The 24,700-nt window shown below is 42.6% G+C and overlaps 2 protein-coding genes across 6 annotated transcripts; one reads left to right on the top strand and one right to left on the bottom strand.

Annotated features, from left to right (window-relative positions):
• Positions 1 to 1,089: 1,089 nt before the first annotated feature.
• On the bottom strand, positions 1,090 to 18,965 carry rpap1 (RNA polymerase II associated protein 1). 5 transcript variants are annotated; one of them, XM_019887230.1, is made up of 27 exons: positions 18,399 to 18,482; positions 16,664 to 16,866; positions 16,022 to 16,170; positions 15,490 to 15,582; positions 14,770 to 14,959; positions 14,310 to 14,477; positions 13,968 to 14,186; positions 12,671 to 12,780; positions 12,478 to 12,576; positions 11,810 to 11,911; positions 11,568 to 11,735; positions 11,312 to 11,488; positions 10,968 to 11,102; positions 10,719 to 10,889; positions 10,489 to 10,646; positions 10,178 to 10,348; positions 9,252 to 9,447; positions 8,964 to 9,073; positions 8,671 to 8,866; positions 8,275 to 8,421; positions 7,968 to 8,119; positions 6,091 to 6,523; positions 5,896 to 6,014; positions 4,746 to 4,977; positions 4,481 to 4,657; positions 3,826 to 3,882; positions 2,669 to 3,433 (listed from the first exon to the last, which is right to left on the bottom strand). In XM_019887230.1, exons 2-27 carry the CDS (start codon positions 16,860 to 16,862, stop codon positions 3,278 to 3,280), a joined length of 4,284 nt encoding a protein of 1,427 aa, XP_019742789.1. In that variant the 5' UTR covers positions 16,863 to 16,866; positions 18,399 to 18,482; the 3' UTR covers positions 2,669 to 3,277. The 5 variants fall into 5 exon arrangements, with proteins under 5 accessions (XP_019742795.1, XP_019742789.1, XP_019742794.1 ...); XM_019887235.1 differs by having other exon boundaries at positions 14,310 to 14,474; XM_019887234.1 differs by having other exon boundaries at positions 14,770 to 14,956.
• A 143-nt stretch (positions 18,966 to 19,108) lies between these two features.
• On the top strand, positions 19,109 to 24,298 carry LOC109526143 (transmembrane protein 151B). Its single transcript, XM_019887237.1, has 2 exons — positions 19,109 to 19,335; positions 22,443 to 24,298. The coding sequence occupies exons 1-2, from the start codon at positions 19,225 to 19,227 to the stop codon at positions 24,033 to 24,035; spliced, it is 1,704 nt and encodes a 567-aa protein (XP_019742796.1). The 5' UTR covers positions 19,109 to 19,224; the 3' UTR covers positions 24,036 to 24,298.
• The last annotated feature ends 402 nt before the right edge of the window (positions 24,299 to 24,700 follow it).

The following is a 24,700-nucleotide window of genomic DNA, read 5'->3' as shown; positions in this document are numbered from 1 at the left end:
TAGCCTGCCATGCATGTTTTGGGAATGTGGGAGGAAACCGGAGTACCCGGAGAAAACCCACGCAGGCACGGGGAGAACATGCAAACTCCACACAGGAAGGCCGGAGCCGGAATTGAACCCTGCACCTCTGCACTGTGAGGTGGATGTGCTAACCGGTCGATCACCGGGCCCTGAAAGGGTTAATAAAAGATTGCAATTTTTGCCAACCAACCTTGCGTGTCTTGTATGAACACGCAACTGAGCGACCACTTTTTGGGAGCTATGAAAATCGGGCCTGTGTGAATAATCCTGTCTAAGAATGTGGGAGATTCCAACTTTTCAGAACAATGATGACACTGTTTCAAATTATTATTATTATACAATAAATATTTTTCATTTTCAACCGTTTATATCCATCACTACAAGGTGACCTGAACACAGATAGGCAGAATAAAATGGATGGAAGAACAGAAAACGAAGGCTTTTACTGGGGAGAGACACTTTTTTTTTTTCCAAGTGCCTATGTCCAAATCTCAATTTTATCTTAATTTTACCGGTACGTGAAATTTTGAATATTAAAACAGCACTCTCAATGTTTTCCCCAAGATGACTTTGCATGCAGTTCTTCTACATTTACTGCATCGGTAATCAATCATCAAACTATTAATCTATTGCTGGGCTTTCCTGAAGACATTTTAAAATGGATGGATCCCTAACCGTGACAATGTGAGGGAAAACTTGTCAAGACTTGTTAACTCATAACCACAAATGAGAACCACATTGGCACAAGAGCAATAAGTCAAGCTGGGTAGATTCATTAAAGGGAAAAACCCTCAATTATCGTGCTTGCTTTGATGACAATGCGCTGACGTTGCACAGAATGCAAAAAATATTTGACGAAATGGCAAATTGAGGACGGTCAAGAGATCAGAGTCGCAGGAATCCCCTAAAAAAGTATCTGCATACTGTCCGCAGGTGATCAGACTTGGGTGTGGTCAGTGAAAATGAACTGAAACGTGATTGGCCACAGGAAATTCATGATTTGAACAAACGGGGGCAAGTACTTTTTCTCCGAGGGCCAGGGAGCTTTGATTTTTTTTTTTTTTTTTAACTTCATGAATCAAATCACCATTCAATCAATGCATTTTGTTTACAGGACAGCCGGGCCAGCTTTGAAACTGGAAGGATTACCTAAACAGTATCAAATTTGGGTTTTTAACAATACAGTCTCCTGAAAAAGAGGAAGCGAAAGCAGAGTTTTGTTTTTTTTCGATAAGATTATTTTATCTGTCTACATTTGTGAGATCCGTTGCTGTTCCGGATTATTCCCGAAACATTACATTTGAAGTTTGCCATAAACCACCCAGGAGACGCACCAAATGCAGAAGGTGCTCTGGTTAGATGAAACCAAAATTGAACTTTTGGGGCAAAATGCACAACGTTATGTTTGGCGCAAAAGTAACATGGCACATCTGCTTGAACGCACCGCCCTCACTGTTAAACATGGTGGTAGCAGCATTATGGTCTGGAGCTGCTTTTGTTCAGCAGGAACAGGGAAGATAGTTCCAGTAGATGGGGAGATGGATGGAGACAAATACAGGCCTATTTTGGAAGAAAATTTGAGACTGGGATGGAGGTTTACCTTACTACAAGACAATGATCCAAAATAAAGCAGAAATCTTCAGTGGGATGGTTCAAAACTAAAACTATCCAGGTGTTGGAATGGGCAAGTCAAAGTCTGGACCTGAACCCAATTGAGAATCTGTGGAAAGATCCGGAAACTGCTTTTCAAAAACGCCTCCATCCAACTTTACTGAACTTGAACTGTTTTGCATGGAACTATGGACAAAAAAAAAAAGTTTCTAGATGCGCAAAAATGACTTGCAGCGGTATTTGTAGCAAGGGGTCGTTAGACAAAAAAAAAGGATTAGTCACAGGGACCGAATAATTTTGCATGCTCCACTTTTCAGTTTTTTGTTAAAATTTAAAATATCACCTGACTTTCATTCCACTTTACGATTGTGTCCCAGATGCGAATACTTGTCTATTTGTTCCCTGTGATTGCACAATGACCACTCCCAGGAGTCAACCAATTTTGTTACAAAGTTTCAGCAAGGGAAGGGGTAATTTGCAGGCAAACAAAAAAATTTGCTGACTGTGGGTTCCACAAAGATCCTAATAATGATCCTCTTTCATCACTTCCCATTTACAGTCAAGTTAACCTGACCTCTAATTAGACCTTGATGGAAGGATGGGAAAGCCTTTTAACAGTAGTGTTGATGCCCTCGAGACATACAGTATATACTTTACAATCTGAGCTTCATGTACATAATTACATTGTGGAAGGTTTGATGGGTTACAAAACAGTATCTTGCATGTAGTTGGACGACTATCATGACAACGTGAGGATTAAAACTGAGCCAAGATGGGATGTGAGTTACACAAGGAAAATGAAGGCACGCCTCATGGGCATTTTCCAAATCTGATGACTTGACCGGCTGCCGTCTGGTCCGCATGCTTGACTTGAATCTTTGTTGGTAAAGGACATCAGTCTGAGCGGTATTTGTTCACAACAACATAAAGGCACAGTGTATTCTTTGAATCACATAAACCGCAGAACATTCAGTCCGGGTGGTTGGTTGTCAAGGTTATTAAAGTCAGATGAAATGACAAAAGCTCTCCTTAAAGATTTTATGAGCCAACTCGCATGGCTGTCGGTCAACATTTGTAGCGTACGACTTCATCGTCTTGATTTACAGCACAAAACCGCACGTGACAAGAAATGCCTAGGCTGTAGACAATGATGTATTCCGACTCTGGATTTTCTCATCCATTCCAAAAATAAGCGAAAATTAGTGAGACTTCTCTCTAACCTATCAAAAACTCAGACATTTATTGACATTTTAGCTCACGTTTCAATTTCAAGCGCTGCTTCACTAAACAAACGTGACAAGACTATGAGATGATAATCCATGACACTGTATCGATTTAAGGTACGTTATGTGGCACAAACCAAAAAAAAAAGACGACTGACAGTGAGTGTACAGCTGTTTAGCCATCTCTCGAATGACTCGACCAAGAGTCATCCACTGTCAAAGAAACAGTTCAGTCGAGTGCACAATCCTGCAAAGAAATGAAATTCTTCTACCTGATACTGAAAATTGTAAATGTTCATGTCATTTTCTGTAAATGTCGAAAATAATTGTGCGACAAATGTACAACATTGGGCCCCAAAGTCCATTCGTGATTTAAATGTAAAAATGTTTTTCTACTTTCATGGCTGTTGTCATTCTCCTCTTCACCTCTCCTCCGCTTGACAGCCACCGCTGTTCTGCAGGCCCACGACGCTCTCCAAATGCTTCGCTCTTCCGGGAGGCAACTGATCATACATGTCAAAACCCAACTGGGAGTCCTGTTTGGGCATGCGGAACAGCAACAGGTGCTTCTTTAACACCTGCATTTTGAGACAAAGATGAGAGAACTTTTAAGGACAAAACAAGCATTTTAAAGGTGCACTGTTTAAACAAAAAAAAGGGAAGTCAAACTTTGACAGCCATTAGAACACCAAACTTTTCAGTAATTCCATTTTAGAGGTCCTATTCTGCTATAATAACCCAAAACCAGGGAATAGTCCATCCAGATTATGTAAATTTATTTAGAGTTGCTCGGAAAATAAGAAAGAAATGAAAATATGGTATTCCCCAAAGGAATATATCATTGAGTACATCGTGGAGAAAAACCAATGAGAGAGTTGCTCGCGATCAAAAAATACCTCGCAGGGTGTGCCGCGATGTGAGTGAGGAAGTTTGAAAAACGTGATTAGACGTAGAAGAGAAAAAAAAGTACCTCTTCCGACATGTGGTAGATTATCCTCAGCATGCTGTGTCGTGCTGCTTCGAGCTCCTGGAAAGGATAAAGGGAAATCAGATCAAAAGGCTCCAAACACTTGCTGCATGCAGTGATGCACTGCATGCAGCAAGTGTTTTCACAATCTCTCTTTCGGTACACACGAATGATGCTCTCACAACCAGAAACTGTAATCTACAAGAAAAGTGGAACGTGAGATACCTGGAACCTCATCATCAAAATGAAAACCAGAAACTGTCATGACAGCTAGGGTCATATATCGTATTTTGGTAAAAACGGGTGCCGTTTGCTGGCTAATTCATATTTCACAAACGCAATATTAATCAGAATGCCGTCTTTCGAGTCGTGCGGGGTGCATCGACCACATTCTCATCAAGAAAATTTGGGGGTTGACTTCCCCTCAAAGATATGACTTTCACTTGTTCAGTGACCACGCTTGTATCTAATAACAGTCGGATTTCAAATCATCATTCCCCATTAAAATGGAATAAATCCACCTTGTTTGCCCCAGCAACTTTTTTTTCCCCTCAAAGTGTTTCAAATAAAAAACTAAAATAAAATCAGAAATAAATCTTGGTTCAAAGTTTAAACACTGTCGATACGAAGCAATTTCCTTCACGTGAAATAAACGTACCTGCGCTGCAGCATCCTGAGAGAAGACAAAAGTGTTGACATGAGCCAGAGCCACCACATACAGGAAGGGACACCAGGAAGGCTTCAGGCTACCGGTGACAAGGGAGCGGAAATAGAGGCGTACCAGAGGAAGGGAGTCTTCAGGGGGGGAGGTGAACCGCTCCACGGGGATGGCAAGCTTCCATTAAAGAGGTACGAGAATGTCAATTCAGAGGCAGTCAAGAATCAACAAAAGTCTGCAAAAATATCTCAAAATGGCCGGTTACCTGTTCCAGAGTGACACCCAATGACCTCAGAATGCCCACATGTTCCCCAAACACAGCCAACCTCAAGGTGGCGCTGTACTTCCTCTGCAAGGGCAACAGAATCCAGCAGCCGAAGAGGCGGTCCCCAAATGACACGGCCTCGTACTGAGCCAAGAGGGCGCAGTACAAATCCTGGAAGGAGGCCAGACCTGGAGGGGGAATGTTGAGGTCTAAACATTCCAGTCTTGATGGCCTGCATGCAGGAAAAGCGTGAGAGAACGACATCATTGTCAATGAACAGTCAGTCACAAGCACATAGGAAATGTACAAATGCTATACTAAATATTAAATAATAAGGCGTATATATTAATCAGGGGTGTACATAAGCTTCATGCATATTGACGATTGTCATGTGCGCGCCAGATTCGATTGGCTCAGTGCGCATTTGCGTTCAAAGCATATTGCAGCCACGCGTCTGTGATTGCAGCTGAGTGCCCACAGTCAAAGTCCAAGTCAAGTTAGCAGCAACAACAATTGCTTCCTAGAGTTAACGTCAGAATGAAACACAACTAAAGCATCGACGTCCTTGTACAATATTATCGTTGTGAGGCTTTCATTTTGAAGTTGGCATCGCGTGCATTGCATCATATGAAAAACTGAAATGGTGGCCACATTGGCTAGCTTTACTTTGCTGGTGCTCACGGAAGCCGCGTGCGACACTCGAGTGGTGGCTGAGGGGGATGAACACGGGAACACCGTTGACGGGAAAGTCAACTCACTCTTGTTGCACTGAGGCTTTTACTGTTCAACAAAATACGTGAAATCGGGATGTGGCGCAAAAAAGATCGGGCATCGGTCAGAATGCTCCCTTGAACTGTACTAAATCCACGAGCAGTCTCACATGTAACAGCCATTAGTGGCCAATGAATTTTTTGAAGCTACCATGTAGAAAAAATTTAAATGACTGTGAAGGGCCACGCTAACGTGCTAACTCAATTGTGTTAAACATGAATTTAAAGTTGGCTTTTTTTTGTTTTTGTTTTGTTTTTTGAGAGTGCATTCTTGATCATGTATTCCTGCTGTGCAGCGCAAACTCGGTCATTAGATGCCATTCAAAACATCCCTGTATCATGTAATAAGGTATATTTAAGTTCAAATGTTTGATCCAAACCTGGATAGTAATCGGAACAGAGCCCAGGTCAGTTTCTGAACCGGTTTCTCCAGGAACAAATCACTGGAACACAGGAACACACAGGACAGCCGGGCCAGCTTTGAAACCGGAAGGATTACCTAAACAATATCAAATTCGGATTTTTAACAATATGGTCTCCTGAAAAAGAGGAAGAGATAGCAGAGGTCTACGTACCTTAAGGGCTTCCTCCCGCCAGACTTCCAGCACCAGCAACCACTGCAGACATTGAGTGACTGCCAGCAGAACCCCCTGGGGGAGCTCCTCAACAGAGAGTCCTCCGCCACCAGACGCCCCAGTTTTCTCATACAGGCTGACAAGTGGAAGGAATGGCCAGTCTGATGGCAGCGTGGGCCCGGACAGTTCTGGGAGGAGGTGGGATTTGATCCAGGGGTTGCGGCCAAAGAGAGCATCCTGGGAGAGCAGCACAGATGACTCCAGGTGGGCCAGATGAGTGAGGAAGCAGCCACGAATGGAGGCCAGGTTGGTGCAGGCTTCCCTCAGGAGAGCTCCCACAATTTGGAGCGAAGGAGAGTTGTGATGGCTCATTTCATCGTGGAGATGCAGTTCCCCGAGCTCGATAACCTCCGGGCCGCCACTGTGGCTCTCCCTAAAAAAAAAAAAAAAAAAAAAAAAAAAAAAAAAATAACAGTTGAGTAAAAAAAAAAAAAAAAAAAAAAAAAAAAAGTAGTAGCAGGAAGCTGTAGTTGAGATCATAATATTAGAGCATAATCATTCAAGTACATCCTTTTTAAAAGTAATTACTGGTACCTTTTAATTCTCAAGCAGATTGAACAGTGGCATTGAAATGTAGGAGCATAAATAAAATATCTTTGATAAAAGAGATTTAAAAAAAAGACACAAACCTGCATTCATTTCACAAAAAGTGCACATCAATATTAACACATTACAGACAACAACATAAACTATCTATAGTGCCAGAGTACAATGAGATGTCTTATCCCCTTCGGAAAGTCCTCTTTCAGCTATGTATGAAAAGGCTGGAGTGATTGCCAAATCAAAATGCATTTAAATGTTCAAATGCTCGTTTCTCAACAGTGTTGAATGACTGCGTAACTTTTGTTATAAAGCTGCGAAAGATAGTAATGGTATCGGTGACAGGAGTCATTTTGCGCTGTTACATTTATATTTGCATTGTTGGTCAAAGGCATCTTTCATTGCAAGTTGTTGAAAGTCACGATGTCATGACATATGAAAACAAACACGCAAATAAATTACAATTACCAAGTCCAAAATGACTGTATCCATTTTACTTGTCGAACGATAAATTGATAGAGCGATTATCGTGACAGCCCTAATCACTATTATAGACAATCCCATTCACTGATTGTGCTGAAGATTTGGGGATCTTCAACAAGTAGTCCTAATAAGTATACATATGTTTAATGTTGCATACATTGTTATTTTAATTTTATGGACAATTCTACCACCATTCACAATCACATCCATCTGAAAGGTCATAAGATGAGTCATGAGAGCGGAATTACGAAAACACTCAGACTCACTAATTTGGTTTTGTTGTGGATGCTTGCCATTATTTTTGCTGAAAAGTTGGATCATTAAAATGTTTTGATCATAAAACCATGTGAGAGGTTTAAAGAAACCTATTAGCTAGTGATGTAAACAAGTGAAACCTGCTTATTTTAAGGAAGGGACAAAAGATGAGGAACGGCTAGTTTAATGTTTACCAGTGTGTCATATTTTCAAAGCATCATACTGTCCATTGTGTCAAAGTCAGTCAAATAACAACCTAAATAAACGCCTATTGATGATTTTCCACCAGTGTGTAGCAGCACTCAAATAAAGAGCAGGGTTCATCTTCTCAAATGCGTAATCTGCTGCTTTGATGAAATTTTGAAAGCATGATGCTTAATCTAATTTGTAAAATGACATTATATTTCTGGGCTCCATTTTGCACGCAGTACCTTAAGTAAGTATTGACAAACCGAGCATTGTGTGCCTTCCTTCACAGCTCTTTCGACTGTTGGTGCACAAAACTGACCGCAGCAAAGGCAAAAGTTTTGGAAACTTACAATATGAAGTCCTTGCTAAAGACGATGGTGGCCAGCAGGTCATGAGCAAGGTGCTCGCTCCCAGGCAATAACCATGGGAGAAGAACGAGCGCCACCTGGTGGAAGAGCGGCGCATGCTTTTCCACTTGTGGCACTTGTGGCACAATGGAAACCTGAGATGTGAACAAAGTTTAATGATGACATAGCAGACTTTAATATCATGTCCGGTGATTTTTCAGACAGAATGGGAACTTCATCAATCAAACATGCATCATAATAAATGTGTTTTTTTTTCCTAGTTTCCCATTCAAAATAACTTTCAACCTACCGATCTGTACGCCAAGCGCAGCAGCAGATAGATGAGGTGGTGCTCGTGACGGTGGAGCCAGGACCAGGTATGAGACAGGGTGGGTGTAGCCTGACTGACAACTTGCAGGTAACCAATGACAGGATCTGACACAAGGATGCTCGTAAACTAGAAAACATGCACATTTGCTCAACAATGAGTTAAAGCTTGACTTTTCAAATGTGTAGAATTTTGCAGTTTTTATGAGCCAAACGAACAGAAGTCTGTCCTAGACTAAGGACCCACAGTACTGCAAGAGTAGAAAGTGGCAAACGGTTTAAAAAAAAAAAAAAAACTCTCAATGCACAATACAGTATCCTCAATGAGTTGCTAAACTAGCGTGTCAATCACACATTTCATCCAACCAGAATGACTCACCTTGCAGGTGAGACCTTTGTGGATGCCTGTGATCGTGTCTAAAAGGAGTGCGAGGCTTGTGAGGAGAGGGAAGGGAGAGGAGTGAGCCATCAAGCCTGGACGGTCCCTCCATCCCGGGCAAGCCAAACCAGGGAGGCTGGGAGACGTGTCCTGATCCACATGACCAGATAGGACATTGCACACTACAGAGGAGGACCTGGTACCAAAAATAAAGACAAGTGGTCTTTTAAGAAAATTCCTGGGAGAACTGTAATTCTAAGGACATTACGAGTCTCACAACGAATCAAACATACTTCAGGTTCTTGATGAGGTCTTGCACAACACTGTGGGACATTAGAGGAAGCAGAACCTCATTAGTCAGCTGCTCCAGTTCGTGAAGGGTTTCCACTGGCTTGAAAGAGTTCTGAGGGAAAAACACAAACAGCGCAACAGCAGTTTATGGCTGAAGGGCTGGATGATTGCAGGTGAATTTTAGCATGCGCCTCAGTCTGACACGCCAACGTCTGTTTCAAAAGCTTCTGTGAGGTTACAAGCGAACAGGTAAGAGACAATGGATAGAATAACGAGAAGATGAGAAGAACCTGTCTGGGGAGCTTATGGTAGAATGCCTCAAAGTAGATCAGGTAAGCTGGTATCAGTGCCAGACTACTGTCTCTCTGTTGTGGATTATCAAGACCCATCACAAAACTCTTCAAATGGCCCACAAGTGTTGCCGGCAACCCTGTGACATGCCCCCATGACACCGGAGGAGGAGGAGGACATTCATTTCCTGAAGAACTTGAAAATAGAACAGAAAGACCAAAAGGGATCTTTTAAAAATGGATCGAGCACTAAATGAAAAGCCGTGGTTGGTGACCAAGGCATGCAAGTGAGCAACTCGATCACTAGCTGAGAGTTACGAATGCTCAAAGTCAAAATTTATAGCCGTCACTTTATGACCCAAAAAATTGTAAGTGACACCACTTTCCGAAAACAATAGCACCTGAATTTTTTTACTATTCAGTCTTTTGCTCACAGAATAAAGGAAAAATACAAGATTGAATGTGAGCCCGTGTAATTGTTTTAAAACTGCAGTGGTGTCACCGTTTTTTTTTTGTTTTGTTTTGCCCAGTGTGACCATGTGTGCCAACATTTTTTTTGCCACTTCTTACATAAGACGATATTTTAACCTAGGTGTTGTGTCATGGCCATTCGTCATTAAAGTTAACAGAAAGTGCCAAATTGTTTTTATGTTTATGAACAATGGTTAAGAGACCGTTACCTTTATATCACTCTCTATATTGTATTGTATAATAGTCACCAAAACGTGCACCAAGGGGCATCCCTTGTTTTGGGCACCACTTCTGGTGGTCAACAGGGATGAAATATAAACATATCAAGGTGCAAAGTCAGATTATTCTGATGTCTTCCCCTATACAGTAGTGGTCTCAGCCTGCATTTAATTTTAGGATTGTTATGAATATTCTGTGGCATATTAACCAGCACCATATAAAAATATTTTTTTTACCTGACCATGCCAGCTTGCAGTTCCTGGTGGCAACCAGCAGTATGTGTAACCTGAGTGAGCAGAGTGAGCAGAGCCAAAACCTTCTCAAGCTGCAGATGCAACAGAGGGTCAGCGGGGTCCAGCGCGGTACGAACAGACTGCAGCGCCGTCAGTAAGGCTGGATACAAATCTCTGTGGAACAGCACCAATCACAGCATAGCACAGTTAGTCGTTACAGACTGATGAGATGAGGTTTGGGCATTCAAATATTTACGTCCTCGCTGAACAAGCATGCTAAATTCGGCAGTACAAATCTTTGCAATGTAGCGTACATGTACAGGTCGCAGGCCTGACCATAGCCAGCTGCCACAGCCCACATCCTATAAGCTTCTGTGGTGATCCTGAGGGCCTTGCGAGACTCCAACAAGAGGTCACTGGGCTCAGCACTAAGCAGACGAGACAGACGCTCCCTCACACCCGCAGAGTTCAACTGTAGAAGGAACAACAGCAAGTACTGAAGTATACAAAGCATAAACAATGTGAGCTTCCAAACAACACTTACCAGTCTGGCACATGCATGTCTGCCAGAAGTAGCCAAAACCCTTAAGAGCTTCATGGCGCAAACAAGAGGGAATCCATAAACAGACTGAGGGAAGGAAAAAGATGGCACTGTCCAGGAAGTGGGAAGGAACTCCGACATCACCGTCTCAATCATGCGAGGACAGTCCAACACCTAAGCGAACAACAAGTCCACAATAAGATTTGATAAGAGGGAACAAAGGCTATTTATGAGGTGATATCGGGTGGCTACCTGAGTGGCAGACGATGAAGAGTGTCTGGCAATACGTGTCAGGATCTCAAGTATATCCTGAACAACCCGGGGGCAGGGTCGGACAACCTCGAGGATGTAACGTAATCTGGGGAGAAGTTTCATTCTCAGGAGACCCTAAAACAAACATTTTTCGTTCATTTGATTCTTCAGTTTGCATGCATTTTGACTCATCATTACACCGCACACAAAAGCTCAAATGATAAGAGGACAGCTTTGTTGTGTCCCAGGGGAGTTTGGAACGAAAATAAAATGGCATCTCTCCAGCAACTCTCTGGTACACTTAATTGCAAAAGCCACTGCCACTGAATGCAATATTAAATCACCTTGACAACATCCTGCCCAGCCACGTCATGATCAGTCTTCCTCTCCTCCCTCTCCTTGGCAGTCTCTTTTAAACTTTCATCCAGCCCTTCATCGTCTTCCTCCTCTTCCCCCTGAGACGGCAGCAGGGGGAAGGTGGCCAGCCCACGAAACCAGTGGAAGGTGAGGTCCAAACACTCCTTTGGGCCAAGAAGGAAATCTTTATGTAAACGTTTGTTAAGCAAAGTAGGTATTCAGTTTGGAGTGCCGTTGCCTTACTTCGTCTTCTGCGCACACCAGAAGTGCTCTGAGTGCATGCACGGCAGAGGCCAGCACTCCTTCCACGCCATCATCCAGGGCAAAGCGAAGCAGGAAGAGCAGGCCGGCGTCGAGCAGAGTGGCCAACACGCTGCCTTTCAGGGCTGAATGGTAGTCCCCAGCGCGGGCCTGTGAGCCGTGGAAATACGCCAGTACTGGGCATACCGTTGACATGTCGTGAGATTGTGTGCATGTTTGTGTACCTTTAAGAGGATATTGCGGAGGGTGCTGAGCGCCAAACTCCTCTGTTGGATGAGTTGACTGCGAGAGAGAAGGAAAAGCTCTTGTAGGGAGTAACCTGCACGCTGGCGGGGGGAAATGAAAACTGAAGTGAAGAGCAAAAACAAACAGATTTTGACGTGTTCATAACATTAAATCCAAATGCAAAGTGTAAGAGCTGTATCAATAATGCTCACTTAAGCACTGCGGGTACTTTGCCTCGTTCCCACATTCAAAAAGGTGAATGATGAATAAAGCAAAGACGAGGGCTGTCAAAAGTTAAAGCGGTCATTTTGGAGATTATTTTAAATTATTTTCTGCATTAACTTTTTTCTATTTAACTCCGTTAACGCAGTTTTATTTACTTCCTGTGGCGGCCGACAACCTATATGCTCACGTGGGCAGCCAAGCTTCGAGGAGTCACTGGCACCAATACGGACAAGCGTGGACAAACACGGACTATAGCTAGTTTTACTTGCTTGATGGGTTTTGGAGGAATCAATAGCAATTTGCGCACTTGGCAAAGCCATATTCAAATAGCTTAGTTGCACGGTATGTCTTTGGTGTAACATCTCAGAATAAAATGTCCTGCTCAAGATGAATATCTAATCTTATAGATACTAAGTCATAGAAAGATGTATTGCTTAGATACCTCAGGCTCGTCTCCATGGTGGTGCAGGCCCAGGTGAGTGGGCAAATCCTCCGTGGGAGGGATAAGAGTTCCGTTAAAGTCAAAACGGGCCTGCATGGCCTAAACAACATAAAAACACACAATGTGTTTTCTCAGGTTCTTCTCATGGTGTTCAACTTCAGTTAACGCCATTTCTTATAGTTGGTCTTCAAACCTTTTTGGTTCGAGTTTTTCTGGGTGGAGGAATGTCCCCCATCCACTCCAGCTTCTCTGGCTCCAGTTGATCCATGTGCACCCATTCCTTCTGAGGCTTAACTGGCAGATCTAGTCACACAAAAGCATCAGAGACTTTATTATTTATAGCAAATTTGTCATCGCTCTTTTCACCATTGAGGATGTAGAGTAGTTATTAAATAAAAAGGCAGGTTGAGATTGCTCATTATCATGAGCCGAATGGCAACTGACTTAATGGCTGTGTAAATTGTTCTGGGGAAACGGAATTGTTATATTGAAATCCAGCGGAAGAACATCTTCGCTTGAGCCGCGAGCAACACTTTCATCAGGGCTAAGTGTCACCACAAAGCAGTCAGGAGAGTGATTTTGCGGCTCATCAAACAAAGTAAAGCCACTGCTTCGCGTTATGCATGGAATTCGGCCAGGCAGCAGACTCATCCCACTTACAATATATCAATCAAGCTTGGATGCTTGCTCAGATAAGAAGCAGAGAATGAAAATGACTGAGAGAGATAAATGAGGAAAAGCAAACAATATCGAAAGGAATTTGAAGACTTAAGAAAAGGCTGAAAGTGGAATTCCTCTTACGGCCAGCAGAGGACGACTCTACCAAAAACATGCCTCATTGAACCTCATTCCATCACAAGACAACCTGGTTAAATCAAGGGCAACAACAAGAGGTATTTTATTATTACATGACATAAAGTCATTAGATATAAATTAAGACCTCCCCAAAATTATACACATTATTATTCACATCATTTTCTATGGTGCCTGTCCTCACGAGGGCGGCTTAGCGGTTGAGCCAATTCCTACAGGAGCCAAGATTATTTTATTCATCGATACATATTCATAAAAATAAATATTTTGCATTCGCAACGTTGCTTACAACATTAGTATATACTTATTGCTGGGGCTGATTTGCTGAGTGTCCATCATTTTCTTTCATTCTGCATCACAACATAATCAACCAGTAACATGACAGTGGCTACGTTCACATCTTTGAGAGAATTTATGGGTCGGACAATGTCAGGAAGAAAACTAGAGCAAGTTGGCAGGCATCTAATTGAATGTTCTTGACAGAGTCCAGTGTCTAATCTGGAGCTCCAAGAATTCAGACTAATTCATGGATTTCTAGAGCTCAGCAATGTTTACAAAGTCGAGTGCAATATGAATATAACTTTGGAGTGCATTGTGTTCTTTTGGATCTCCACCAGCCAAAAACAACAGAGAGGGTAAAAGGCAATAAGAAGGTTTGTTTTTAAAGAACATCATACCAATCATGGCAGATAGAGGAGACAGTTCCTCTTCTTCCTCCTCTTCCTCTTCCATCTCCACGTCTTTGGGTTTTGGAGAGGGCGCAGCAACACTGGTGGAGTCTGAACTGAGATGAACACTTTCCTCGCTGCTTTTGCCCTCTGGGCGTTCGTGTGAGGAGGAAGGAGCCGGGACGCTTGCAGCTCTGCGGGATCGGACAAATTCCACCAGACTTGGATCTGGCATGCAGAAATAATTGTTTGGAACAAGTGGACCAACATAATGGAAAAACAAAGGCCTTTGTGCACTGGTTTCATTAAAGATCATGTCAAGGCATACTAACGACGGCTGCAAAAGCCTACCAAGCTGTGATAAGAGCCTCGTCTGTTCCTCTTGTATCTCAGACTGGGACATTGCCAGGATCTTCTCCTGGTTCTCCCTGTGGATCCTCCTGGTCTCCTCTGAGCTATTGGAACACCCAAGTCCTTCACCAGACACCAGTCTTGAACTTGACAATGAACATGGCCCTGCTAAGGAAGCATATCATGCATGAGCTGTTGTAAGGATTTCAAAGTATACTGTATTTTGTCATGTAATAGCTCAGGACTTTGATTCACTCAACTGCGGTAACAGGCAATTGTGGGGCACATTTAAACAACGGCCACTGACACTCATATTCTGATCTATGGCTAATTTAGAGCCTACAGTGAAACTAACAAGCATGTTTTTGGAGTTGTGGGAGGAAGCGTGAGTACCTGCGGAAAAAAAAAACACGCAGGCATGGGGAGAACACGACAGACAGTAGTAAAGAAAACTACTTACTGTCTCCAGTGTGATAAGTCATATCAGTTTTCATAGGCATCTGTAGAAGAAGCTTCTGCTCCGGAGGTTTGTGTTTCGGTGTATCTCGAGATGTCAAGTCTAATGGCACTTTTCCCTCTTTTAGTCTCTGAGCCGCTATCTGTTGAGCAAAGATGCTCTTCTTCCCACCCACGGCCGACAGAGGCACCTGCTTGACAAGACGAGAAGTGTGCACCAAATAGGGGTCAGACATATTTTGACTCAAGTACATCTGTATATACCTGTATATGTATAGGGAAGATGCTGTTTTAATGAATTCAAATAATTCTACTGAAAGCGAGAAAATAGAATTCAGAATCCGTTTGGCAACAGCAGCACAAAAAACTATAAAGTAAAATAGACACTTTCCATATAGATTTCATTAATTGCCCTGGAGGGATCAATGCCCATTTTCTTTATCTGAATCTTCAAATGTTAAGTGTTTATTTGTACAATTGCCGCATCAATTTTTGATAGCATTTGTCCTCATTGAGGTCTGGAGGTCGTCAGCTAATTGCATTCGTGCTAACCACTAGGCAAGTGTGCTTATTTTTTTTTTTCTAACTAGCTCTTTGATCTAGGTTACTATTTTTTATGGAGGGGCGAGGGGTAAATTATTTGAATGGAGCTCTTTAGGAGAATGGTCTTAATGTTAAAAAAGGATATGTTTCAACTTAGTTGATTATTTTTGTCTATTTTTACCTGAGTGCCGTTCGCTGAGCGATGCAATGCTTTGGGAAACGCAATGCCTGTAAATTCCGGCAGTGATATCGGAATGGAGCTGGTATCTCGTTCCTTCAAAAGAAAAACAAAAAAACAACAACAACAAAAAAGTAATAGTCAAACAGTGTCCTCCATGAGACTTCACAATATTTTTTTTTTTTAAATAGCAGTTTTAGGAAACTCAACTACATGAGACTGTTTGAATTACTTGACATCCATTTTCTGCGGGCTTTGTCTTGAATGGATTTTGTTTAAAGATAAGAAAACCTTTATTTGTCTCACAATGGAGAAATTCGCAATTTACAGCAGCTAAATTTTGAAAGGAACAAAGTAGAAAAACAAAAAGTATTTGCATGCACAAAAATAAATTTAAAAATGAACTGTACACAGTACAACATGAAATATAAAATATAAAATATACGCATATAGCATATAAATAAAGCAATGAAACGTTCATAATGTAAGTAATAAAGTCACACTTCAGTGAAAATGATAGTTTCAGGGCACTTACAACAATCTTGGACAGAACTGCACTGATGTGGGTGTCATGCATGTCCAGCCTCTCCCCCGCATCCTTGTCCTCAAAGGTGACGCGGCTGTGTTTGAAGCGGGACTTCTTAGGAGGCGCTGGTGTCAGGGATGGAAGCTGGTCCGGAAGATCTGAAAAGAAAGTATTCCATATCTACGACATAGCAGTGACTTTACTGTGGAATGAAAATGCCTGAATAAAATATCTCGCAAGTGTTATAAAGCACCATATAAATAAAGATGTATTGTATCTTATTGTATATTTCCTCAATTAGAGGTCATCAGATGCAGCGTCCGGGGTGTATTATCCACTTGAACAATTGAATGACTCCCCTCAATTAGATATGACTCTATTCTCGGTCAGAAAAAAAAGAGTGGTAACTGGATTCTAAGTCTCAGTTCACAGATGCTCTTATTTGCCCATGGACATTAACATTACCTGCTATGTTGGTGACAAAAGCAGGAGAACAAACCAAAGCACTTTCACACTCCACAGATGAATTAAGGGGTGGAGTCCACATTTAGTTTTAAACTCCAATTTCACATGACATATCCATGTTGCACTAGTTTATAAAAATCCAATTGTTTTTGTTGTTTATGCGGTTTACAATTTCAACCATCTAACCTTCTATGGTGACCACATCCCTCTGATTTTCTGGATCGTGACTGTGAAGATCCTCCTCAGGGCCTCCTCCCATCTCACCCCGCCTCTTGTCGGGTCGGCGGAGCACGGTGGCAGCAGCCGGAGCTCCAGATTTGATGAACTCTTCCTGCTCTCTCAGGAGGTCCGCCTCCGAGCCGCCTGGCTTGGGACGTTGCAGCATCCCTCTGGAGAAGGATAGAATTAAGAATCAATCTATGACTTTCCTTTATTCATATGACACTTTTCATGCAACAACATAAAATGTTTTGCAAAACAAGGAATCAAAAATGAAAAGGATACACAGTATGTGTATGACACCTGAAACCCAAATGTTTTTTACAATAATGCTAGTTAGGCGTCCTGAAAAAGATAAATGATTTGAATAAGATAATCATGTAACAAAATAATAAAAGGTGTGAAATAAGAGATGCCGCCCAAATGTTTTTTACAATAATGCTAGTTAGGCGTCCGGAAAAAGATAAATGATTTGAATAAGATAATCATGGAACAAAATAAATAAAAGGTGTGAAATAAGAGCTGCCGATAGAGCAGATAAAAACCTATGTAAAATCAAACTGGATACACCTAAAAGTAAGGACAAAGCATCAATAAATATTAGGTTTAAGGTAGAGTCAGTTCAAAGCTCGAGTAAAAATGTGGGTCTTTAAGCCGCCATTTAAAAATACCAAAGAAGAAAGTAGAAGACTGGCCATTCTTTTCATACATCCATTTCCTATACCACTTATCCCGCTTAAGGTTTCAGTTAAACTGAACATTTTCCCGTCCTCGCTGATTTTGGACAATATGTGTGGTCCACCCTGGACAGGGCACCATGCATGCACAATAATCGCTGATTTATATAGCGCTTTCACAACAACTGCAGCTGTAACAAAGCGCTTTACAAAACAGTTAACATAAAGTAAATGATAAATACAACACATAACATAAAAACACGGGAGAATGGTGCAATTTTAACCACTTTTCCCTCATACGCTTTGTTGTTTGAAGCAGTTCTAGATGTAAGAGGAGAGGTTCAAAGTGTCCTTTCACCAGTGGATCACAGACGGCATGCTCAAAATGTGTCCATGTCGGCTACAAGCTAAGTTTCAAAGTAAACAAGAAGCTGTAGTGTCCATTGACGAAAAAAAGAGATTGGTTCATTTACAGAATGTACAGAGCACATTCAACTCATATTCACATTCACATGCAGCCCTATGGATAATTTAGACTTAGATATTTTGAACTGATGTGAATTTATCCATTTGGACATCCTTAGTTCATCAATCTGACATTTTGGTTGAAGTCAACAGATGGACATATTTATTCGACACCAAATACTTGTGTCGGGGGCTCAGTTGAATGGAGCCCTTTCGAAAATGACAGTGACGCCCCTGTAAAGACGTCAGAACCAGTGTTACTCCTGCTTCTATTATTCTGTGAGTTGCATCGTGTAAAATGATGCGATGGACTGAACAAGCTACGATTCCAAATTAGCACACCAATCGTACGACGACAACGTCGCTAAATAAAGTTGTTTTGTTAACACGTGTGGTGAGGTTTACATCAGAATCATACAAAGTGAACTGAACGCTTCATTTTACTTTTTCTAACATAACAGTTTCGTGATATTGATCAAAAATAACTCGCCACACTGTAAACACTATAACGCCGTTAAAATAGAGACTTTTTTTAAATACGTTGAACGCTGCGAACTAACCTTTAGATGAGCGAAGACAGACTAGCAAAAACACGGAGGCTCATGGCAGTGACGCATGACACACTTTCAAAATAAATGCATTTTTTACAGATCGGAAGTGGCTTTTTATGACACACGTCTTATGTGTCACTAGCAAAAACACGGAGGCTCATGGCAGTGACGCAGTGACACACTTTCAAAATAAATGCACATTTTATAGATCGGAAGTGGCTTTTTATGACTGTCTTGACACGTCTTATGTGTTGTCGTTTAGAGTAGACCAATAATCATACAATTTCTGCTTGAATGTTTTGAATTTTTTTTTTGATTTTGTCTTTCTCGGCCTGTTTAAACTAGGCGTTACGGGAAAGCGTAGCGATAGCTAATTTCAAAATAAAATCTTAAAAATAATAAATGCGTGGTCATATGGGACAAGGTTTTCTTGAGCTACCAAAAGATTTGCATCTTCGACTCGTTCACATCACACACCTCGAAGACACATTTTGTCATGACCTCCTCCTTTTGTGCAGACGTGGAATCGGGGCGATTGAGGACGTCGGGTTGAATCGAGAAGCAATCCAGCAGCCCGGCTACCTCCGGTGACTTTTTCGCTGACTGCATGATGGTCAACCTTTGCTGTCTCTGCTGCGGTGAAATCCCTCAACCCCGCCCCCCTCGATCGGGACCACCGCGGGATCCCCGCCTCACAGTGCAGCTGCAGCCCACCGGTACCACCACTAACAGCAAAGTGGGTACGAAGGGGAAGCGAGCGGAGAGGGATCCTACTGCACATGGCGACAAAGCGGACTGATCGTGCACTTGCCGCCTGACATGCAAGAAGTGCAGGATGCTCTCCTCCGACCTGGACTCAACGGAAGACACCGAGGCCAGCGCTCTCAATGATGCCGAGGAAGAGGAGCAGGAGACAGACTCCCCAGCTGAGAGTAATGTGGATGAGGTCGGTGGTATGCACTCACAGATTCGCCTGCACCATCTCATGAGTTCCAAAGCCAAAAGACCGGATCACAAATTCTGCCTTTGCAATCATAGTAATGTTCGATGCTGATTTACACTCAGTACTTAATGTTGTAGTTTGCAGAGACGTGCACCTGTGTCCCACGAGCTTTTTCCAATATTTTGGTAATCGTATTAAACCAAAATATGAAGGAACTGCGACTAACTATAATTAGCAGATCAAATCAGAGCGTTGCTACATCTGCTAAGGTTGAAAGTGTGAAATTAGATGTGTACTGTATTGTTATCTGAAAGACAAGTATGATTATAAACATATCCTCAAATGACATCAGCTTCGCTCCACAGCGGGAGTCACTGCACAAATAAGTCTTCCCGTCAACATCTTCACCATCGTCAGTCATGTATAATTTATGACAATAAACAAAAATAAATTATGCTCCAAAAATTCATTGTGTCCTGAAGAGAGATGACGGGAACGGAGTTTGCATTATTTTTGTACAATACAACCGACGAGTCTTTTAATCTTTACATTCATCTGCATACACCAAGTTATTATTTATTTCCCATTAGATTTGATTCTGTTTAATATTTGCATCATTCTCTGGTCTTCATTCTTGCCTCAAAGTGTTTAATCATGGCAACTATTTGATTGATTGATTGATTGATTGATTGATTGATTTTTTTTCAGTTCCTGTACAGTTCCCGAGACAAATTCCTCATTGAATGCACACAGCAAATCATATTCAGATTCTAATTCTTGTAAACAGTCAGCCATGGCAAGATTGTGCAGTACTTAACTGTCATTATTGAACATTTCTAAGTGCAGTTTTCCAATAAAATGAAGTGTGTCTTGAGAAATGATTCGAAATCAATCTCTGAGTGTATACAAGACATGAAGTGATTTAATCACAGCAACAACAACAAAAAACATTTTTTCTCAGGTGTAATGGTTCAGTTCCCACTCAGTGGTGAGGTTAGCGCAAGTGTGAATGGGTGTCTTTCTCTGTATGTGCCCGATGATCAGTCTTGGATTAAGGTTGTGAAAGCAACATTTGAATAGAAATATACAAATAACTTTGGTAGAAGTAAAAGTCAACTCGTTGTTTATTACTTCAGTAAAAATCTTAAAGTATCTGACATTTACTGTACTTAAGTATCACGAGTAACTTGCAGATATTTGTTCAGCACAGCCGCCTGATATATCAGAGGTCGTGGGTTCAAATCTGGGCTCCGGTTTCCCTGTGTGGAGTTTGCGCATGTCCTCGCCTGTGCCAGTGCAGGTTGACTCCAGTTTCTTGCCACATTCCAAAAACTTGCATGGAAGGTCAGTTGAAGACTCTAAATTGTCTGTAAGTGTGAATGTGATGTTGAATGGGTTCCTTGTCTAGATGTGCTCTGTGATTGGCTAATGACCAGTTCAAGGTGTGCCCTGCCTCTCGCCGAAACTCAATTGACTTCGGCTCCATCACACACAGCTTTCGAGAGGTTTCGCGCTACAGAGAATGAATGGATGGATAGATAGATAAATGCACTCACTCTAAGGATTGGAAGAAAAAGTTTCTTTTTTTTAAGTGAGCATTTAGAATTTTTATCTTGTTTTTATTCATTTTAATGTCATTTTTTAAATTTACTTTACTTCTGGTTGACAGGTAACAGGCGTGTCTGCTCAAGAACAAAGTTAGCTCGCACGCGTTAGCTTGGCCATGACATGAACCACATGCCTAAACAAGTTCATGATAACAAAAAGCACACTGACATTCTCATTTGAATGCATCAGTATGAATTGATTAAAATACCCCAATATGCTTCTTCTGATTGGATGGGGGGTGTTTTTTGAATGAAAATATTTCTGTCACTCTGTGGAACCATGAAATGGCGCTCCATTCAATGTATGAAAAAAAAAAAAACATTGAAGTAAATCTGCCCATGGGCATATAAAGACAAATTTTAAATAACTAAGTATAGACACTGGTGAAAATTCTGCTTAAGTATGGATGCATTCAGATGCCGGACTTTTCCTGACATACGGTTAAACGAGCATCGAATGGATTTGAATTTCTCCTGGCAAGGAGTCGTGAATGCAGAAACAATCATCCTGTCCATCTCCTGGAGACCATGAATCTGCACGAAAAGCATTGTCAATCTATAGAGAAGTCAGCAAGTCAATTGATGGATCAGTTAAGGGTTCGCTAAAGCATTATGTGGGAATGCATCATGAATCCGTACCACGCACAAAACGTCAAATCGTTGAGTGCCTACGTGAAAACGGTCTACAGTATACTGTAACCGCATCGGCATTGATGACGTCACTGCTGCCAATGAATGGATCTGTCCTCTGTGTGGTTCATCATGACAATTGAAACCGTGTCTTTTTTTCCTCCCCATAAATCGAGTGCGGTTGAAGCAGCGCAATGACAATGACTTCGCCTAAGCCTGTGCAGTAATGGATGGCTTGTTGTCAGCAAAGAATCCTTTCGCTCCATTAAACACAAGATGACAAAACAAGATCTCCTGAAGAGTACTAGCAAGTGACTAACTAAGATGAGGACATTGACTTTTGTCATTTTGGGACCTCCAAACGATCTAGCTTGTAGATACAGTACTTGATTTTTTTTGATTGGAATACATTATGCCTGAATGTATTAATCTTTTAGCTTTTAGGAAATTGTCCTTGCTTATTGCAACAGTTTGTATTCTGTTTTTATTTACATTTTAAACAACGTCGCGGCTTCATTGGAATTGGGTTTTGTCAGTACATTAAGTTACGAGCTTGCACAAGGCACAAAGTAAACTGTGTACCAATGTTATATGAATACATTTCTGAATACATTCGGAGATGAGAGCAAGCTATTTTGTCCTTCAGCTGCATTGAAGGCACGGGAACACGACATGCTTTAGTTGAATTCCCCTGAGCTTTCTTGCCTTTGATTTACTTTGTGCTTAGCTGTGGGAAAGCTTCACGATTTACAGTGCGTGCTCATTCATTAGCTTTTGGGCTCGATCACTGCCATGATATCATTGCCCAGTTTTAGGAGGCTCATTGCTCTAAGTGGCCCTTTCCTCACCATGCTTCTGAACTTCTCTCCACAGCAGCGTCCAATCAAGCAGTCTTTGGGTGCCTGTGTATGCCGTGAAACTCACTGGCGCTGCCTGCTGCTCTCCCTGCTCATGTACAGCTGCCTGGGCGCAGTCATCTGGTGCCAACTGAGCCGCGTCACCAAGATCGGCTTTAACTCGGCCCTCACCTCCACTTTCACCGCCTCCTTCGCCACGTCTCTACAGAGGGGATCCCATCCCGGAGGCCACTCCATGATCTACCACGACAGCCCTTGCTCTGACGGATACATCTACATCCCCTTAGCCTTCCTCCTCATGCTCTACATGTTGTACATGGTGGAGTGCTGGCATTGCCGGGCCCGCAGCGAGCTCCAGTGCAAAACGGATGTGGACAGCGTGTATGAACGCGTGGCGCGCATGCGGCAGGCTCAGCCGTGTATATGGTGGAAGGCCATCAACTACCACTTTGTGCGCAGGACGCGGCAAGTCACACGCTACCGCAACGGGGACGCCTACACCACCATGCAGGTGTACAACGAGAGGGTCAACACACATGTGGCTGAGGGCGAGTTCGATTACGCCCGCTGTGGGATGAAGGATGTGTCGCGTGACCTCAGAGGGTTGGATGAACATCCGGCGACTCGCCTGCAGTTCACCAAATGTTTCAGCTTCACAGAGGCCGGCCCGGAGAACGATTACCTCAATCAGCGGGCCAGGTTCTTTTCGGAAGTCGAAGGTTTGGATGATTACATGGAGGCCAGGGAGGGGATGCAGCTGAAGAATGTGGACTTCAGGGATAACCTGATCGCCTACGTGCACCCGGATAAAATGCCCTGGTACACCTCCCAGGCGGCCTTCTGGCTGGCTGCTCTCTTCATGCTCTCCTGGCCCCTGAGAGTGCTCATCGAATATCGTACTGCATATGTGCACTACCGCATTGAGAAACTGTTTGGGATGGACTACACTTGCAGCAGTGATTCCCCTCTGGATGAAGATCGGAATGTTAATTGTGTTCTTCCCAGAGTTGACACGCTGGACAGCACGGAGTTAGAGTGGCACATCCGCTGCAATCGCCAGGTGATTCCCAGCTACTCCGAGGCCATGCTGATCAACATGAGCACGGCTGACTGCAATTCCCTGCACGACACCGAATGCACCACATCCTCCAACTGTTACCTCCTGGACAGCAGCTCAACCACTCAGAGCTACGGGGCCCTCCAAAGTCAGTCGGCGCGGGAAGGCGGGCGCGGGAGGACCAGGAGGAGAACCGTCACCAGCTCAAGCTGCTCTTCTCTCTTTTCCTGCCAGGGAGCACGCTTCCGATCCCGCCTGTCCTCGGCCACTTCCCGCTTCTCCCTGTGTCGCATGTACGGGTCGCGTCGCACGGTGGCTCTGTGGAGAAGCCGCAGCAGCAACATGACGGACCCATGCTGCATGGACGAGCAGGAGGGCCGCTCGGATTCCAGCCAGCTGGCACTCAGCGACAGTCCGCCCAATTACAGCGATGCCAGATTCTTTCCTGTGCTAATAGTACACGGACCTGATGGTTGCGGGGGCGAGGATGGCAGAGGGGGGCAGCATTGCTACATACGAAGAGGCTCATCATGTGTGGAGACATCCCTGTAAAAAAGAGACATGATTTATGTAAATACAGTACAGAACTAAAGAAACATTTTCTTTCAATAAATGGATCATTCCAAAATTTGAGGTCGGTTTTAGCAAACACAATTTTTAAACACGGACCATTTGTTTTAGAATATGTTTTCAAGAAAAACGGGTGGTAAACCATCATGTAATTTGATTCATCCAGCTCAGCAATCCAAAGTATTTCTAAATATGTCCTGAATAAATTCATCACCATTAAATAAAGCAAAACATTTTTTAAGTACAGTACTAAGTTAATTTTACTATTACTTCTTACCCTAATTACATTAAACAGGGTTGCAACTAAAAGGTTGTAAATCAATGCTCATGTTACCGTTTGTTTTGCTGAAAGGAACATGCTCGTGTTCGCTGCATTCCTAACTGGTCAAGAACAAATTTCGCTGAACGTGATAATATATGCATAATATGGCTGCAACGGTTTAATTTACACACACAATTAATGAAAACATTGAGGGTGGGTGGAATGAAAAATTGAGAAAAATAGAAGACAGGATTTAGGTCTACACGTGGGCAGGGCAATTAGTCACGTTGCTCTTTTTTTTTTCTCTGCCTCTGGATGTCTACAGAGGTTTAAGTGACAGGGTTGTGTGGCCGGAGCAGGAAAAGTAGCAGAGTGGGCAGGGCAA

The sequence above is a fragment of the Hippocampus comes genome, unplaced genomic scaffold (assembly GCF_001891065.2).
Source record: "Hippocampus comes isolate QL1 unplaced genomic scaffold, H_comes_QL1_v1.1 scaffold176, whole genome shotgun sequence".
Classification (NCBI taxonomy): Eukaryota; Metazoa; Chordata; class Actinopteri; order Syngnathiformes; family Syngnathidae; genus Hippocampus; species Hippocampus comes.
This window is presented reverse-complemented; position numbering and strand designations above follow the sequence as displayed.